The 20,810-nt window shown below is 44.0% G+C and overlaps 1 protein-coding gene across 1 annotated transcript; it reads right to left on the bottom strand.

Annotated features, from left to right (window-relative positions):
- Nucleotides 1-203: 203 nt before the first annotated feature.
- LOC134527723 (uncharacterized) lies at nt 204-9,824 on the bottom strand. Its single transcript, XM_063360640.1, has 2 exons — nt 9,354-9,824; nt 204-1,524 (listed from the first exon to the last, which is right to left on the bottom strand). Exons 1-2 carry the CDS (start codon nt 9,468-9,470, stop codon nt 1,237-1,239), a joined length of 405 nt encoding a protein of 134 aa, XP_063216710.1. The 5' UTR covers nt 9,471-9,824; the 3' UTR covers nt 204-1,236.
- Nucleotides 9,825-20,810: the final 10,986 nt, after the last annotated feature.

Below are 20,810 nucleotides of genomic sequence, written 5' to 3'. Positions count from 1 at the left end.
ATTTTTTCAACCCTAGCAGCATTAGTACTTACAATCAAAAATTGTTTTCCGACAAATGTTTTTGATAAAAAATGTTAAGATTATAACAAAAAATTTACGAATTCAATGTTAGTAGTTAGATATAGTTCCTCCGGGGACAGAGGCTGGAGGCAAAGGAGCAAGGAGCAGTGACATTTGACCCCTGACGTCAATTCCGGCCGCCATCTTTGATTACGTCACTTCCGGTCGCTATCTTGGATTACATAATTTCCGGCCGCCATCTTGGATTACGTCATTTCCGGTCGCCATAATTGATTATGTCATTTCTGGCCGCCATAATTGATTGTCATTTCCAAGAATTTCCACCATCTTTGATTACGTCATTTCAGACCGCCATAATTGATTACGTCACTTCCAGCCGCCATCTTGGATTGCATCATTTCCGACCATAATTTTGTCTAGAATGTTCTGCCATCCTAGAACGTTCTATTACGTCACTACCAATGAGGCTTCGGATTTAGGATTTTACCATTATGCAATCACCATCTTGGATGACCCGGCCGCCATCTTGGATTATGTCATTTCCAAGAATTTCCGACATCTTGGATTACGTAATTTTACGACCATCATTTTGTCTAGAATGTTCTGCCATCCTAGAACTTTCTATTACGTCACTACCAATGAGGCCTCGGATTTAGGATTTTAGCCATTTTGTATTCTAGAACATGCCTGCATTTTTAATTCTAGAACTTTCTACTGTGTAATTTCCGGCCTCCATTTTTGTTTTCTATAATTTTCTACCATTACAACATAACTACCAAGATTTAGATTTTAGCCATTTTGTATTCTAGAACATGCCCGCCATTTTTAATTCTAGAACTTTCTACCATTACATCACAACTAATGAGGATTCAGTCAACATCACTAATATTTTTTTATGCTACTGGCAGCCATCTTGAAATATACTTTTATTACTGAATTTTTTTATATGTAATTTAATGCACTATATACAAGCATTTATATTAGTTTCCTTCTAGTGTTGTACATATTGTTCAATGTAATACTTATGCATACCTTAATAACAAACTTTAAAATATTTTAGTGATAACCACTAGACCATCCTTTTAGTTATTTTTTTTACAACCATGCTACTTATGTTTTTTATTTATATATATTGGTACCAAGGAACTAAAACCACGAAATAACGTACACCATTTTTTGAACAATCACCATATTTATTAATATATATGTACAAAATTATTTTCGAATCGTATTCTTTTCACGACGAATCACATCTTGGATATCTTCCACTTCTTCCCGAAGCCTCCTGAGTTCGTGCAGAACAGCAGTTATGTCCATGTTCCACGCATCTTGCATGGCTATTCTTTCCGCAGCAACTTCTTCCCAAAAGGCGCGCACCTCTTCAATGACATTTTGAAGAGACAGTCCCTCATCGACGGCAGCGCCCTCCTCCTCATCTGTTGGTTCCTCCTGCATGTCAGGCAAATCGAGCGTGTACTCGCTCCAGGACACCGGCGAAAGTTCCTGGAACTAAAAATCTTGCACTTTTGTTCTAGGTAGGCGCCGTCCTCTGAATTTTCACGGGCTTGGAATCGTCAACGCATATTTAGACTTATGACCATAGAACAATGTCGTAAATTTAAATATGCGCAGGCTGCATTACAAAGCCGAAAATTAAAACTTCCTAAATTAGAAAACAACAACAAAATATACATGTCAGAACACAATGCGCAGACACTATATTCTCACACATATATGAACTAGAGGTGGGTCGAAAAGTATCAACCTGATACTTTGTCACTGATACGCTCCTGTATCAGGAACGGCAAACGAGGACACTTGAAAAGTATCAGAGACTTTAGTATCAGTTCAGAATTCACCTGGAACAACACCACGGCCAATGAGCGCAGTACCCGATCGCAGATGACGGTCACTTGGGCGGAGCTTGTGAAAGGGGAGGGAGCAGGAACGACGAATAAGGGATAAAGAAGGGAAAGAATGTAGGGGAGGAAGCGCAGGGGAAGGCGTTGAAGCCTTGAATGAGAGGCGCAAAGTGATATTGTTACAAGCAGGGCTGCCCCTCATGGGTTTTTCCACCCAGATCTGGTTTTTTCCAATGGTGTTTGGGTTTATGGGTTTTTAAATAATGAATTCCAACAATTCTAGGTTTTTTATAATTATAATTATTTTTATACCTTGACGTCGTACCTCCGTGCCTCTGGGTTAAAGCCCGGATCACAGCCCTGTCCGCAGCGCGCCGCGGCTTTGGGAATGACGTCACTTCCGCTCCGTGCGCGCGAGAGCAGTGCGCCGGCGTCCTGGTCTCCAGTCCCGTGCGAGCCACCTTCGAGGCTAGGCGCGGTCGCGAGACGCTCCATAAACTCGCCGCTATTATCGCTTTTGGATTCTGTTCTATAGTGTGTATAATCTCTTTTATCGTTGTCTTTACCGGGTGCGTGAGTGTTGTTTTGTATCTGGCGTGTCCGCGGGCCAAAACACGTGGACTAACACAACTAGCCTGCACCGCACATTTCTCCAGCGCGCGACGTCCCTCGGCAGCTACACGGGTCGGACGGTCCACCCCTGCCTCCCCGCAGGAGGCTGCTCTACGCGAGAGAGCTGGCGCCGGGCAACACTAGAAAACGGCCCAGCGACGTCCGCCACGTCTCCACGCATTCTACGGAGGCGGGTACGCGACATTTGGCACCCAACGTGGGGCGAACTGCAAGTCCACAGGAGAGCGCGTGCAGTGCGGGAAAAGAGTGTACAGTGAGTGATCAGACAGCGTGAAAATCCACCTGGGACAATGGATGGATTCACTTATTCACCTAGACAGTACTTCTGATCTCATCAACGCGAGGACGCAACCATTCCTTTCCCACGTTTCCAACACCTATCAGTTTCACAGTTCAGCTGATAACGCATCGCCGTCTCCCGTCCCGCAACCGGATTATATTTCCCGTCGATTCACCACCACCCCCCTCCAACGGGATAACGCACCGTGGTACCCCCTCCTTTTTCACCCTTTCGCCGTTCTGCCATCGGTGATCTTCGGGGCGCGCCGGCGGTGTTCGGGCGGGCGCGGTGATAGCCTGCGCGGGCAGGCTGCGCAGACAGAGCGGCCACGTGGGCCCCGTGTTTGTAAACAATGCTGCCGCGCGGGTTGACAGTTACGTGCGCGACGTGTCAGCTACCGAAAGGCATGGACCTTGTGACAGGAGAGTGGCAGTGTCGGAACACATGTACGTGCACGCCACTGAGGCGCAGTGAGGTGAAGACAGAAACTGCTGAGGGTGTGTTGTTATGGGACAGGGATACATCATCAGAGCAGATGCATAGGGTAGCCCCGAACACAGCCAGTGCCGTGTACCGGGAAAAAGGAGGATGTGACGAGTGTAGAGGCTGCTCGGGCAACCGCGTCGGGTCGATGTTACCGAACCAGAATCCACCGTCGCCGAACCTAATTGACTGGGACACACCTACGAACTCGGCAGCGCCGCCAGTCGCGTACGCTGTGCGGGTTGCCACAGGGGCTGGGCGTATAGTGCTGCCAGAGTTTAGCGGGCTCGTGCACGAAGACCCACGGGAGTTTGTGCGGTGGTGTGAGAGGCGTATGTTACAGTGCAGTGTGCCGGTAGAGGAGTGGACCCAGCGCACAAGCGAACAGTTGCGTGGTCGAGCTCGTGAGTGGTGGACTCTATGGGGGCGATACGATATGCAGTGGCGGGAATTCGCCACGCGTCTCATGCAGCGATTTGATGACCGCCAGGCAGTCTTGAGCTGCAAGGCCCGTTTCTACGGCGAGACGCAGAGGGACACGGAATCGGTGGAGAGATTCCTGGCGGGCAAGTTGCAGCTATATCGTCGCATAGCCCCAGGGGAAGCGCCGGAGCAAGCGTTGCCGGACGTGACCGCGTTAGTGCGGGAAGAATTACAACCCTTCCTCAGGCCGTATTGCAACGGGTCTGTTGAAGAATATGTGCGACAGGCCGTAGCCACGGAGGGCAACCTGCAGCGCCTTCTGGGGCGACGGACAACTATGACCACTCCCGGACGAGAGCCCAGACACGAGTACAGAGCGCCCGCTCTCCCAGAGGGAGACATGCAGCTCGAACGTCCACGGCAGATGGTAGCACGGGCAATCGAAGGCCCACCGAGTGGCAGACGACAGACCACCGCACCAGAGTGGCGGAACGCGGGGAATCGGCGGGACGGAGGCCGACCACCCTAGTGTCGCCTTGGATGCCCGCAGGACACGTTCCATTGGCACCAGGACTGCCCAAGACAACAACAAAAACAACAACAACAACAACAACTGGCGGGAAACGGGCAGCAGGGGGTGTAGGACCAACAGTTCTGCCCCCCACGCCACCTAACCTCCTTCCCGAAGCCACGGCTGAGACACGCATAACACTGGGACAGCTCACCACCCCAGACGACCGGCTGATGCGGGTACCCGTCACTCTGAACGGGAGACCGACGGCCGCTCTCGTAGATACAGGTCCGAGCCACGTGTTCGTGGCCCAACACTTGGTGCCGCCAGCGGACGTCACACCGAGACGCTGTGCACTGCGTCTGGCCACGAGCACCGGAGTCGGGACAGCCATCGGGGACGCCATCATAACGGTGAGTGTGAGGGAGCTGGTTACCCAGACAGCAGCAGTTGTAGTAGAGGGACTCAGGGAGGACCTAGTGCTGGGACAGCCTTGGTTGGTAGAGCATGACACAGTGATAGCGCCGGCCTCTGGGCTAGTGAATGTTGGCAAACATGAGCGCCTGGCAGTGTATGCACTAGGTAGAGCACCACCTCCCCCGAGAGAGCCCACGAAGTTAGAAGATGTGGACAATGATATACCCCCAGAGTATCAGGATGCATTCAGGCGGCTCATAAGGGAAAGGCAGAGCATCTTCGCCACTGCCGACCCACTCAGGCGCACAACGGTGACAGAACACCGAATCCCCACTATGCACGACCAACCAGTGTATGAGGCCCCCAGGGGATATGGTTTCCGCGAGCAACGGGTGATACGTGAGCAAGTGCACGAAATGTTGCGAGATGGTGTCATTGAACCCTCCAACAGCGCATACAACTCACGCATCGTCCTAGCTGCCAAGAGGGATGGGACCATGCGCTTCTGTGTGGACTTCCGTCCCCTGAATAGTGTCACCATTAGTTCTCCACCACCACAGATCAGTGTGGACGAGGCCTTGGCAGGCCTGGGCAATGCACGAGTGTTCACGACCCTTGACTTACGTTCGGGGTATTGGCAGGTGCCAATACACCCAGGTGACAGAGAAAAGACTGCGTTCACGGTGCCCGATGGTAGACGATTTCAGTTCTGTGCCATGCCCTTCGGGCTCAAGTGCGCGCCGGCCACATTTCAAGCTATGATGGCCCACGTACTGGAAGGGTACATTGGCCAGTTTTTGACAGCCTACCTCGACGACGTGATTGTGTACTCCAAGACCTGGGAGGACCATGTGCAGCACCTGTCCCTGGTCCTGGAGCGGCTCCAGATGCACCACTTGACCTGTGCCACACAGAAGTGTCACATTGGACGGAGAGAGGTGGAGTTTTTGGGGCATGTGGTGGATGCTGAGGGTAATCGTCCGCACCCGATGCACCTGGCAAAAATTGCAGAAGCTGAACCCCCTAGAACCCGCAAGCAGTTGCAGAAGCTCTTGGGCCTCGCCAACTGGCTGCGGAACTATATCCCGCAGTTCTCCACGCTCACTGCCCCCCTGACAGATCTGTTGTCACCACGACAGCGCTACCACTGGACACCGGCTGCACAGCAGGCGCTGGACAGCTTGAAGGCGGCTTTTCTCCGATGCCACACTCTGTCACGGATAAACCCCGAGAGGACGCTGTACGTGCAGACGGATGCGAGCGCCGAGGGGGTGGGCGCGGTGCTATATCAACGAGACGAAAATGGGGACAGGTGCATAATCGACTACGCCAGTGCCAAGTTCGGCCGCGCGGAACGGAATTACCACAGCAATGAACAGGAGTGCCTGGCTGTGGTATGGGCACTGAAGAAATACCGTCCCCACCTCGAGGGTAGGCAATTTGTATTGCGCACGGACAACCAATGCCTCACATGGTTGCGGACCCTCCAGGGGCGGAAGAGCAAACTCGTGAGGTGGGCGCTGTTTCTACAGTCGTTCGACTTCGTTATGGAGCACGTTCCAGGAGTAGAAAACGAGCTGCCGGATGCCCTGTCACGGGACCCTGATGAGGGATCGTGCCTGAAGGACGAGGTATCTTGGGACGAGATACTGCCACCTGGCCGTGAGACGGATCACCACCACCCAAGGGACCCAACCTGCCGCCTGCTTGCTCTAGGTGTAGACGACGACCCGCCTCCTGCGGACATGGTCGAGCTGAAACGTCGGGTGCACGATGCCCAACGCACCTCTCAGGACGCTGAGCGCAGACGCGCGAAGCAAATAGCGGAACCATGTGAGACCTGGACTACGAGGGACGGTGTGCTCTACATACGAGGAATGGGACCCGATAAGGAGTGGCGCACCTATGTCCCACCGGAGGCACGTGACGCGGTGTTGCGCTTTATGCATGATCACGACCTTGCCGGACACCCTGGGGCAGACCAAACACGGCGGGCGGTCGGTCAGCACTACCACTGGCCCGGCATGGCCCGGGACGTGCGGGAGTACGTGAGGACTTGTGAGACGTGTCAAGAGCGGAAAGCGCGGCAGAGCGACGGGACGGAGCAACAACAGCCTCGCATTCCCACTACCCCTTTCCAGTCCATCGCGCTGGATGTCATGGGGCCATATCCCCGCACAGCCCGGGGCAAGAGATTCCTGGTGGTAGTGACCGATCTCTTTACCCGTTGGGTAGAAGCTTACCCCACCAGCAATGTACGGGCCAACACCATTGGGACAATATTGCAAACGGAATTCTTCCCACGTTGGGGCTACCCGAGAGACCTGCTGACGGACAATGCCAGCCAATTCGTCGGGAGGCAGTGGCGGGAGATGTGCAACTCGTGACACGTCGAACACCGGACCACACCTGCCTACCACCCCCGAGCCAACCCGACGGAAAGGCGAAACCAAGAGATGAAAGTCCAGATGCGCATAAGGCTGGGTAGCGACCATACTAAGTGGAACAACCATCTTGCAGAGGCTCTGTTTTGTATCCGTCGCAGAACCAATGCAGCCACAGGAATGACCCCGGCGGAAATGGTCCAAGGCCACAATTTGCCCTTGCCAGGAGAATGGACAGCCCACGGGGTAGCCGATGAAGAAGAAGATCCAGAGGAGCGCCGTCAACGGCGAGAGGCAGAAATGACAACAGCGCTCGAACACCAGAGGGCCTATACTCGCCAGATAACACCGCAGATGACCCGAATGCCACCGGAACTCCAACCTGGAGAACTGGTATACGTGAGCACGCAGCCTCTGTCCAGCGCGCCGAAGAACTACAGTGCTGGGTTGAGCCCCAGATGGTCGGGACCACACCCGATCCTTAAACGGCTAAGTAGGAGCACCTACCTAGTCCGCCTTGATGGACGGCGGGCGCGAAAAGTGCACCGAGACACCATACGGAGAACATCAGTCCCAGGAGAAAATTTGGTCTCTGAAGATGTCACCCTAGTAGAAGTGGACGAAACGCCTACTTTAGACGACTCGATCACACCCCGAGGCATGCGGGGCCTGTTCCATGCCACCCCCAGCCCCGAAACAGCGACCCTGGAAACAGCAGGAAGCTCGGCCACAAGTCCGAGGCGACGCCGTCGGAGACGCACGATGCGGACACAGATCGATGACGTCACCGGGATGCCCGAGGCGGGCGCCGATGCGGCGGGCGAACAACCTCTGGTGACCGAGCCGGACTAGGAGGAGGCAGCTGAGCCACTCTCCCCCACCCGAGGTTGATGGGGACATGGTGCCTCCCTCGCCGATGCAGAGTTCAGAGTCACAGTCGAGGAGCCGGCTGAGACGACCCCGAGATGCAACTGGTCATCGTAATGCTGGAAACACCACTTGCAAATATGTAGATTGTGATGATGTGCAGTCACCTGGGGTCTCACCAGTCTTGAAAAATTCTTGATATATGCATAATGTGCATTATCTTCTTCGGATATATACAAGAGATCAAAGTGCTGACTCTTCTCTTCTTTTGCTACACGTAGCGGTATGATTTTTGTGTCCTCATTGAGTCCATACACATTGACTGTCACTTCAGGATTGTTTCTCTCGAATATGTTTATTTGGTGAAGAGGCATGGGGAATTTAAGACCACTAAAATTAAATTTGTTTTCCAAGTCTTTATATCTCTGGTTCACACGTTCTGGATGCTCCCCTTCGACGAATCTAGCCAGCATAGCCCACTTGAAGCATTGTTATTCTTCATTCTTTGGGTTGATGATGGCTTCCCTAGCCTTGATGGAAGCTGGTAAGTCGATGAAGCTGGAAGCACGGAGTGGATCTAGCTTATTGATCCTTAGCTGCAGACGATGTACAGCAATGAGGGTCCAGCCACTTCCTTTGCCCTGGTACTCTTCTTCTTCCTGGCATATCTTCTCTATGCTGGCTGTGACTGCTTCTTTGATGCCATCGGTTGTGTAGAGCGGGATGTTCTTAGTCTTGAATGACCGCGGGTCTTCTTGGTCTTCATGAGGCTCTGGCTTTCCATAAAGACAATCCAACCATAAATTGAACTTTACAGCTCCATTTTCTTCTATTTCTTGTTTGAGCTGGCCAATTATGTTTGCTTTCATGTCTTCCAGATAAGTACATATATCTCTGCCACATTCGGATGTATTTTCAGCTACCAGGGTCTTCAAGTTGCCTCGAAATGCAGTCTCGGCCTCCACAAACACAAACTGGGAGGCTACTCCTGCTCCTGCTATTATCTTTGGTCGAGATGTTTTGGGTTGAGGAACAGTCGATGGTCCAGGCTGGGGCGAAGCTTCTCGTCTTCTCTTGGCTGGTGTTGAGCCATTACACTTGGTAGCATGTCTGGCTAGGTTGTCTGGTCTGGTGAAGTCTTTCTCGCACTTGTCACACTTTAGAAGCTGGCGATCTGGATTGAAATTGCACGCCTTCTCATGTCTTCGTGCATCTCCAATGTGAGAAAATAGTTTGTTGCAGTACTTGCAACTTAGACTCGCTGCATTGCAAATTTCGCCAATGCATGACCTCAAGTGTTTAGTCATATTGTCTTTGCGAGTGATGGCTACCCCACACTTCTCACAAATCTGCTGGTCGTCTCTGTGTGGGTTGTGGAGGCACTGGCGCTCGTGGCGTAATCCATTGAAACGAGTAGCGAAAACCTTATTACAGAATCCACACTGTAACCCTTGAGGAAGTATTGGACTTACCCCAGAAGAAGAAGAAGCAGAAGAAGCAGCAACTCCGGATGTCTTGCCGTCCATGATGATGATGTCGATGATGTTGATGATGCAGGACATCTCAACAGGAATCTCCCAACGGAACATGCGGTGGCAGCTCGACGTTGAAAGAGACGAGGAGGAAACCTTAGAGATGACGAATGATGAAGTAGTAACGATGAAAAGCACTCGAAGTCACTGGGAACACTAATCCACAAGCTCTCGAAGTCGATGGGCAGAAGCGCACGAGCAGCGAAGAACTTGTAGTCAGGTCGGCAGATGAACAGCGAATGAAATGGGTTGGCCTTGCTTGCCTGCTTTTATAGTCCCAGCAGCAGCAGTGGTTGACTCACTAATCCATATATGGGCATACAGAAATTCCAAGCATCTGATTGGCTGAGATAATTTCGGAGGGAGCCTGAGCAAAGGTCACGAGGTAGTCAGGGCTGGATGCCTTATCTGTTTACCAAGAATCACCCTGACACAATAGGCACCAGCATGTCGCATCGATGATGACTCATAGGGCTGACTGACTTGTGTACTGGGGAAAAACCCAGTAGGCGCTGATAAAGACTAGTTGCAACAAACAACTTAAGAGTGACTCGTGATTGCTTCCAGATACTACAGGGCGCCAGCATGTCGCATCGATGATGACTGGTCGCAACAAGCTTCTATGGCTCATAGGACTGGCTGTACTGGAGGGAAAAAAGCCCAGCATGATAGGCGCCAGCATGTCGCGTTTCTAAAGACCAGTTGCAACAGGCCACCCACGTATACTTGTTCTAGCTACAAAAAAGATTTTTTTTTTCCAGTGTTTAACAGACGTTTATTAAACAGATTCATGTTACTGTATTTTCATATACCTTAATTACTTTGATATCAATGTATTTATACCATTATTGATTTTTACTCGGATTTAAAGTCATGTATATAAGTATTCTACATTGAATTATTTTAAGTAGAAAATAAAATATTTTAATATCCTGAATAATTGCATTTTTTTAAATTACAGAAAAAGTAGTTATTGCACAACAGGTATTAAATGAAACAAATCAGTTCGTAATATTTGTATTTTATTCTTTTTTCAATAGCAAATACACATTCGATTACATTTACAAAGAATTCAGCATGTCTGTAAGAACTTTCTTTAGTACATTTTTGACACACACAGTAATTATTTCAGAGTCTATATTCAAAGGAATACTCTCCTTGATAACATCATTTACTGGAGTTAGTTGAAAACACATTTGGAAGCACAATTAAAAAAGGAAGCACATTTGGAAGCACATCAAAAAGGCAATACATTTTGGAAGCACCATCATCAAAAAGGCAGCACATTTTGGAAGCACAATCAAAAAGGCAGCACATTTTGGAAGCATAATCAACAAAAAGGCAGCACATTTGGAAGCACAAGTTACGAGAACTATGTCTTAGTTAGAAATCAGAATACAAGAAATAAAAACATTAAATTTTTATTATCAATATTTAATTTATTTCTCCACATTATACAAATGCAAGTAAAACAAGCCATTATTGTATGTAGCCAGCTTTCCTCAGTTCTTTGAGTATGAAGGATATTTCTTTGATGCACGAATAGTTTCCTGCACAAAGCGAGCCATGTAGAAGTCTTAGCCGGTCAACCAATATGTTTGGATCTTTCCATGATGTGTAATATAATAAACTTTTATAAATAAAATAAATTTTCATGTATACTATGTTTTTTATTTCCCTTAATTTATCCTGCTTACTTTATGGTGAAAATTATAAGTATACCTAATGAAATAATTTCCAATAAATATGTTATTAATATTAATGATATATATGCATACTTAATATTGTTTACATGAGATACTGAGTTACAATATAAAGAAAATGTAAGCACAAAGGAAGGCATGTAAAGAAAACATAAGTGTATAGGAAAGTCCTCAAAGAAATTGTAGTCGCAAATGAAATACATGTTAAGAAAATGTAAGCGTAAATGAAAGCCCTCAAAGAAATTGTAGTCGCAAATGAAAGGCCTTAAAGAAATTGTAAGCGCAAATGAAAGCCCTCAAAGAAATTGTAAGCGCAAATGAAAGCCCTCAAAGAAATTGTAAGCGCAAATGAAAGCATGTAAAGAAAACATAAGCTATGTAAATCAGTTTGAGTAGGTCTGATGCTGGTAGCGATAAATAATCCGTGTTAGCTTCTACAGCCAATACAACTTATATTTTATTTTAATAGTAGACTTATAAAATTCCAACACCAAGAATAAATGTTATTACTTAGATAAATAAAATCATAAATTGGAGAAGGAGATGTATCAATGTATTTGAATATTAGAATATGTCGTTGCGGATGAATGTGTGTTGACAGCTTTTAACATTTTAATTTTTTTTATATGTCATGCGCATGGAAGCTTGAAAAAATAATGGGTGCTGCAACGTGAATCCTGAGAAGCAGTAGCACGTGGCACACCGATTAAATGTACCTAGTTTTAAAGGGTTTAAGAAAGGAGTTCTCTGGAATAAGTAATTATGTTTTGCTTTTTTGAAAACATTTAAATTTAGTCTGATAATTATTTAATATAATATTAGACAATAATTAATATAAAATAATAAGAGAAACACCTTACATAGGCCTACTTCTGGTACCTTGGTTGAAAAACAATATTAAGTATGTTACAATAGTTTGTTTGTTTGGTTTAGGAATCACATGCATCTACAGTTTAATTAGTGAAATCTAGATCTATATACGATAATTAAGCAAAAAAAACACGCACAATATCGCCACACTCAGAGCGGCATACCGGACACTTTAGTGTTACAAATGGAGATTGGTTCTCTCTCAGGCCGATTACACAGTTCTCACATAACACGAAATGTCCGCAAGGATATACCATGTGAGTCAATGGGTTGAGAAGACAAACCTTACACGTCATGTGTGTTCTTTGGTCTGGTTCTGGATCTTCAGGCAAAAGCTCTTCTACTTCTGCTGGCACATTCCGAAGTGCTCTTGGTATGACATCTTCGGGATCGTCCTCATCCTCCGATGCTTGATAAGCCTCAGTAGCTTCTGCTCTCGCATTCTGAGTTTGCAAAGTGTTATATGCGCCATCAACTGTGTGCGCAGCTTTGCGCAGGAATTCAGTGACGCTAAATTCTCGCGATACTAATTTTCCTATGATTTTTCGCAAATTCTGCGTGTTGGTGTTCTGTGGTTTCTGTCTTCTAATAGTCTTTCCTTCTACAAGAGCTTTGAATTCCGAAAAGTACATGTTGCTCAAGTCAGACAGGTGAACTAAAAATTTCCACACATTTGCATGTGGGCCCATTATTGACAAAACTAGAGCGTGGAAAGATTCCAACGCATTATTTGTTCTTCTTTGTAGATTGAAGACAGAAAAGCATCGGGGCGTCACTCTAGCCATCCAGTAGTTTTGAAAATATTCGATCAAATTTGCCAACTTTTCTTCCAAATTTTTTTCATGTATGAAAATTAGGATTGCCTCTAATCCGTCAGCAATGTCGTAGGCAGGAACAGCATAGTCATGTGGGGCTCCTCTTGTTGCAGGCAAGTGGGCTAGTGCCATCAACATTTTTATAGCCCTCTTCATGTCGTCATTGTTCTTGCAGTCCTCCACTAGACCAGTTTTCATGACCATTCTCCAAATAGCCTGAAAGCAAAAATTTGTAGAACATGAAACTTAAGTACATAAAATAATACAGTAAGTACAGGTGCGTAGGCATTCTGGATCATGGGTGAGGGGAGGGGAGAGGAGTGAAGAGAGGTGTAGGGGGAGGGGTGAGTTTGCCTGGAGAGGGGAGGGGAGAGGAGGAGGTGGAGATAGACTTAGTCTCTCACCATCATCCCCCTCTTCCTAAGACTTGCTGCTTTTCATACCACTCTAACCCCCTTAAGCTAAACCCCCCTACATCGAACCATACACTGTGAGATAAAACAGAATACCCCTCCCCACTACATAAGCATATCTCCCATTCATTTTCCTACCAACACCCATAAGACATACATACTTCTGAAAAAGGGCATTAGCATGCTCTATCCACTCCCTAAGACTTTTTTTGTCATATCACTCGAAAGGTCATGCCCCTTCCTCGAACCCTGTGACCTATACACAACCTCGTAATTATTACATAAACATACCTACCACTCCTCTCCTACCAACACATATTGCACCACATATAACTTACCTCTCCCCACCACCACTTAACTGAAATGCAGAAGTATGTCCAATCCCAAGCTCCCGATGTGATAAAAACACTAGTATAACCTGCTCAGAGATACTATAACTGTCCAATATTAATGTGTGTAAATGGGGTTAACGTTTTCCTTTAAAGAAAAAAATCCCGGACCGGAACAGTACCTTCCTTTATTGAATTCCATCGCTACACTCATCTAGCCTGACAGAGAAATGTGTGTGTGGAGATTTTTAAAATTAATTTTTTGGATGTCTTATCTTATTGGTTATTGATTAAGTCTGTACACTTCTGTGCCTTCGGATTACAAAGTTAGAATGCCGAATTAGACAGGAATGGAGGTTAGTATTGGATGTTTCGAGATGTTGATATCATTAGTAATGCGGCCCATAATTTATTGACATTCTTTCATAAAGCACAGATGCCAAACAGTAACAATTGTACTTAAAGTAATATAAAAAATAATTCTACAAAACATGATCGTAATTTTTTTTTAATATTTCTTTTACTCTGCATTTATGTGTGTCTTTTTTGTGCACTGTTTTCTGTATGTTTGTGATTGTTAGTGGGTGTTTTTGTGCATATATGCGATTTAGTATATTGGCATGTATGTCTGTGTTTATTTCTGTGTGTATTTCTGTTTTTGTAGACACATTAAATGCTGTGTTAGAAAATTATGACATTCAAGAAAAATATGAAAAGGTGAATGAAACTGTTAAATCGAAATTTTGTTTCACAGAATTTCATTTTGGTATCTAAGTAGTAGGAATTGGTTACTTCTGACGCACGGCTGGCGGCTAAGGATTGAGGATGGGGTCAATGACCGATCGCCCTGACTTCACAGCGGCCATCTTTGATGACCTTGGGCATGACCTTTGATCTTGGGCATGAACTTGGTGGCCAATTTGGGTCCGCCATTTTGTTTTTGCCGCTATTTTTTGAGCCGCCATTTTGTTTTCTAGAACTTTCCATGACATTCAACATCCTACTCCTAGGCGTTGCATTTTTCGTTATTGCCGCCATATTGGATTTCCTTAAATATTAACCAATTTCAATGAAATTTTTTTAAAATTTAATAACAAAATTTAATTCAAATTGTTTTTATTTAAAAACCTCCACCATCTTGAATTTTGTCTGCCATATTAAAAAATTTTAATTTTTAACTTGGAAAGTCGGGAAAAATTAAAAATTAATAAAAAATTAATTATTTTAAATTATAATAAAAATTTATATAAAACATACTTATGTCACAGAGTCCTGGGTTCGAATCATACGAGGTAAAAATTTGAATTTTTTGCGACTTTCTAGCTCGATATTACGATAATTTTAAGATGGCGCCCATGATGGTGGATGCCATGACAGTTGACTGTTAATAAATTAATATTTCACTCTAGCAGTTAAAATTAAAACTAACATGATGGCCTTCAGCAGCTTGAAACAAGATGTCTGCTCCCAGCAGCCAGAAACAAGATGGCGGACATGTCGTCATACCGACTGACTTAATATTTAATTTGACATATGCTGTTGTAAGGTTAGTCTGCCGGTGGCTTGTATGGCGTAAGGATCAGTTGCCATTTTAATTTATTTATTTTTACCTCTTCGGATTCGAACCCAGGACTCTGTGACATAAGTATGTTTTTATATAAATTTTCATTATAATTTTAATTAATTAAATGTTTTTATAAATTTTAAAATTTTACCTGAGTTTCGAAGTTAAAAATTACAAAATTTCAATATGGTGGTCGAATTTAAAGATGGTAGGTTTTTAAATTAAAAAGAAATTTGAATTAAATTTTGTTATATATTTTAAATTTTTCATTGAAATCGGTTAATATTTAAGGAAATCCAAGATGGCAGCCATAACAAAACATGCAACGCCTAGGAGTAGGTCGTTCGATGTCATGGAAAGTTCTAGAAAACAAAATGGTAGCGAAACAAAATGGTGGCGAAACAAAATGGTGGAAAGTTCTAGAAAACAAAATAATGGCTCAAAAAATTGGCAGTGAAAACAAAATGGCGGACCCAAATTGGCCACCAAGGTCATGCCCAAGGTCATCCAAGATGGCCGCTGTGACGTCAGGGCGTTCGGTCATTGACCCCATCCTCAATCCCCAGCCGCCGCCCGTGCACCCGAAGGAACCAATTTCTACTATGTACCTACCTAGCGAATTTTTTAAACAATCGAAAACATCAGTATCATTGCGGGAGCTATGCTGTATGCTTTCTTGACATCTGCTAAATGGTATTCACTAACAATCAAGTAAAAGTATGTATTAAGAGTATTACTTATACTTAAAGTTGACTGGGATGGTAATGTAACAGAATCTGAATGTTCATTAGCCCCTAAATTTCCTCTAAAAAAGAAGAAGAGTTAGTTCATGACAGAATAACTTACTTACCTGGCAGTAATGGTACCAACACCCATGGAACTCTGCATTCGGATATCTGGTTATAATGGCATTAACAAGTCCTTTTTCAAAATCTGACGATACAGCCACAATTTCCCAAGCAGATGTCTTCTGATGGAATATGTCTAAGACAGCAACGTATGCTTCTTGAGTCCGTTTGGTCATCAAGGCGAAGAAAATCGGAAATCCCTGAAATTGTAACGTTAATTTATTATTTTAAACACATCATTACCTAAAAAAAAAAAAAAAAAAAACCACACACAAGGAAAATCAAATCTTAACAAAATCTGGTATCCATAATTATTTGTAATACACTTTTATGATTTTGCATTTTTTTTTTTTAAGAAATAAAGGTAAATTCTGTACACAAACTTTTGTAATTATGTAGTAACATAAAAACAAGCAAACAAAGAAAGTCGAGCACGTTTTTGAAATCTGAAGAAACACTTCCAAATTAAAAAAGGAGTTGCAAATAAGAAAATGGAGTATTGAATTTCTAAAAGAATATTGCTAGTATACTTACTATGTCTTGAAAGTATACCACCGCTGTCATCAGTTGACAAAAGCCGCTCGGCCTTCGGGGGACTACTTTGAAGGTAGCGTCAAATGATACCTCACGACGTTCGGTTGGATTTTCCGAAAGGAATTGAAGGAAGGTATCATTAGCTAAAACAATTGCAGTGATTTGTCCATTGTCAGTTTCTACGACTTTGTGGGCAAGTTGTTTTTCGTGGTTGGGGCTGTACAGATCTGCCCAGGTTCTGCCGTCCAAAATATTGCAGAACTCCCGCAAATCCTCCGTAATTGGTGGAAATAGCTCACGTCTTGCTCTTTCCATACACCTCCGCACTGTTGCATAAGGATTTTTATCTGCACCATCAGAATTTCTGTAAAAAATAGAAGAAGCATATTAAGACTTAAGAGTAACTTAAGATAGCCACTATCTTGGAGACCAGTGACTTTGAGATTGAACCCGAACATGCTATTTATTTGATTATCATACTTGTTATAGGGTTAGAGAAAATTGAGATTATTATCACATTTGTATATAATTTGAAGATTCAATGTAACTGAAATGAGAAGTTTAGAAGTTAAATAATAGGTAGCTATAATATATGCCTGATAAGTTTCACCCTACACATCCCAATTCCTTTCAAATTATTAAATTTATGCTGCGTGTTCAAGTCTTAAAAACCACCTTCCTGCTTGCAATCGACACATTTTGCAGATCGAACTTCGCTATGACTACATTCAGTACAGCTAAGAGCTCCAGCGTGACATAATCACGAATAGTGACACACATTTCTCTTGGAGACGCTTGGCACAGAACACCCCACTTTGCCATTTACATGACACAATTTTAACAATAAAAGGCCTAGTATTACCAAATTTCTTGATGCTTACGCTGCGGCTTCTGCCAATAATCACATTCATATAAACATTGAAACACATAAAAAGCTGTTTGAATCTTACCATGTTCAATTAAACACTTCACAGCCTTTTCATTTTATTAACTCTTTGAGGACTTTGTACAGTTCGTCGTAGTTTTCTTGTCCTTTTTTTTTATTGATGGTCGTTATTATTAAAATGTACGTACATGACTTAGTAACCATGAAAATCTGTTACGCGACATCATATAAGAAATATATGTGTCTCTCATTGCAGGGTTAGATGACCTAGAGTCCTTGTAGCATTACAATTTCTGTATTCCCATTATGAGATTGGTGGCAAAAAATGCTTTTAGCTCCTCAAAATTAGTGTGATGAAAATTGCAAGAACCTCCCAGTTTCTGCGCAGCATACAGATTGGTCTGAAAAGCTATATTTTCTAAGAGATCCACAGGAAAAGTTGTAGGAACAGTTCTAATGGGTTATAAATATCTTCTGGAATATAAGGATCTCAATCGCAAGTAAATTTTTTATGCCATTGAAAATAAGACAGTTTTCCCAAGTAACCTATACCTTACTAGAAAAGAAATGGCACTTCACATTTCATTTTATTGCACTGAATATCACCAATATCCTCCACGATTGGGACTGATACTTCAGGCTCCGGATTATCATCTTCCTTCACAAGGAATGGTAGCTCGGGCTGAATAAAGTGCTCTTCAACCTCACATTCGTACTCACTTACCGATGAACACGACTCATTTTCGCTAGGGATTTGGTCAAGTTCAAAATCGCTGAAAGTTTTTTTGTATTGCAACAATTGGCTACATGTTGATGCAGCTACATTCGAATTTAGACGCTGTTCATCTCCTTTTATAGCAAGATCTAATAACTAAGTTCTTGATGATATCCTTATTAATTCCTGAAAGGGAATAATGGATATTCATTAAGGAGATAAAGCATTAATTTTAAATTAGGCTTGACTCTCTTGTCTCTTGGTGAAACCCCATACATTGTGTACATTGCAACTGAGGTAATATGCGCCACGCGCGCCTCTCACCAACCAACCAATCTCTTATTTCTCGAGCCAAGCGGGGGGGACCCTTTTATAGCCGCAGAGTCAGGCGTCGAAACACCCAGAAGTCTCGCATTCAGCGGTCCCGGGTCGGTCGTGGAAACACAGAGACCCCTGCTTGACGTCATAGGGGTTTCCGACCCGATGGCGAAGGGGTCACTCATCCCACGTGACGATGCTTCCAGATCTCTCGTAGACTGGTGGAACAGCGTGGGGAAAATCCCTGGCAGGCACCGGGGCTCGTACTTCAGGGCTCTGGCGGGTGTGTCAGGTAGGGCAGGGGAGGGGGAAAGGGCAGGGATAAGCGTGAACGTGACTGACGGGGGCCGCTAGGAACAATAACTCTGGCCAAGGTAGTTGCATGGTGCGTGGAAAGGGAGGAGGGAAACCGAGGGCCCCTCGTCATCCAGCCTGGTATGCGTGACGTCAGCGCCCCCGCAGCCACCGGTCACGCACTTGGCGCCGTCGCTGTCTCGTCTCCAGCGTTCATAACAATATGATAAAATTATGCACGGTAACGACATGTTTTCCGCATTCCGGATTTGTCCACGCGGAAACTGTGGCTGTATCCGAATACACAGAGATGCGTCCTTAGCACACTCTTCCCTACATCCCTTAGCAAATGCAGCCACAATGTAGAGGACGCATTTATAATGTATGGATAGTATCCGAATACATTTACTGCTAGCACCACCTGTTGACTGTCAGTCGTACTAATGTTCACGCAGCCATTTTGTGTATGGATGTCTACGAATATTCAGCAAAACGTAAATAATAAATACCTACCTATTAAAAAATAACGTAACGTGAATGTTACACATGTTAGTGATCAAAATAAAATACATTCTATAAATTGTAAACTTTAAAAATACTTATGAGTTTTGAATTACCCTTTAAGTTTAAATTCGTATTTTGATTATATTTATTAACGTCTTCATTTGTCTCTGTTTAAGTTATCACTTTCACTAATAATGTTTTAAACAAATCTTATGCTGAAAATCTGAAGTAATGTTATACACAAACATAATAAAACCCAATTCCGAAGCTAATGGATGTAGGGACGCGTTAGTGGATGCGAGTGTCGCATCCCTAGAAATCTCGAATTAGTGGATGCGTGAAGTGATGCATCAGCATCCCTTGTGATAATTTTGATTCAACTCAAAGATGGCCGCGTCCACTACGATGCACTTTTAGTGGATCCCTTAGCTAATGGATCCATTAGGTCAGTATTCGGATGCAGCCACTGACAATACGTAGACTATGATTATATATACACTTCACTCATTATACACGCTACGAGTCTTAATTTTTTTTTACAGAATTAGTATATTAGTTTCTTTTACTATCGTATTTAACCCTTTCAGTCACAGAGAAAATTTTAATTTCAACTGTTGCTATGAGCCAAATTATATGATGCCTTCTTTATCTTTACAAACACAACGATCGCTCAAGCATTGAAGCCAATATACGATTTTTAATATGGCAGATGTTATTACCTAGTGGTTGCTGTATTTATGGCTGGAAACAATTCTCAGAAATAAATGATTCCACTTATTCTCACAAATTTAATGTTAGGTGACTTTTAAGTACAGTTAAAACGTAAAACTAATTAATGTGCAACTCTCCTAAATGTGGGATGCTATGACTGAAAGTGTTAAGATTAGAAAAAAAATCGCAACCAAATAAATGCATTGAACACCAACTTTGTACTAGTAACTTATGTTCTTTACAGTAAACATAAGCTGTTTTTGCTTATCTAAATTTGTTCCCTACGCGCGTCAACCTGAATTCGCACGAGAAAAAGTTTTTCAGATGTTCATCTCGAGTCGCTTACTTTATGGCAATATGAACGTTTTGGAAGTGTGAGAAATTGTGTTTTGTAAGTTTTATTACTCGTTTGTGATATGAACATTTGTCTTCCGGAAAAAGTAATGGACAGAAGTGTGTAAATTGTTTCTCTCTCTCTCTCTCCCCCCCCCCCCCCAATCCACCACACAAAGTCACACACACTTTTTTTTATGTATAAATTACATTCTGATGATTTAGTTTTCACCTAATACCAAATAAAATATGTATAGCCTATGATTTACTTTATACAGTAGAAACTTTCAAAATATTTCTCTTAATAAAGATTTGAAAATGAATTTTTAGATCATCCGTGTTGTATCAATCACTTAGCTACTCATTTAACTACACATAGGCCCTACTTTCCATTACATTGCGACAAATCTGTCACGAAACAACTCGTTCTAAAAAAAAGTATTAATTTCTTGTCTCATAAATTTGGACCTCTGTCTTGGATGAGGAAGAACATTAATACAAATGGGAACCACGGTGGTCCAGCGGCTAGAGGGGTGACCTACCACTAAGGCAATCCGGGT

The sequence above is a fragment of the Bacillus rossius genome, chromosome 1 (assembly GCF_032445375.1).
Source record: "Bacillus rossius redtenbacheri isolate Brsri chromosome 1, Brsri_v3, whole genome shotgun sequence".
In the NCBI taxonomy this organism is placed as follows: domain Eukaryota; kingdom Metazoa; phylum Arthropoda; class Insecta; order Phasmatodea; family Bacillidae; genus Bacillus; species Bacillus rossius.
This window is presented reverse-complemented; position numbering and strand designations above follow the sequence as displayed.

Bases quoted from the DNA above. Each gene is read 5' to 3' on its own strand.
- LOC134527723 (XM_063360640.1), bottom strand. From the start codon at position 9,470: ATGTTCCGTTGGGAGATTCCTGTTGAGATGTCCTGCATCATCAACATC. The intron at 1,525-9,353 runs GTAAGTCCAATA...TTTTAGTTCCAG, and splicing joins CTGCTTCTTCTTCTTCTGGG to GAACTTTCGCCGGTGTCCTG.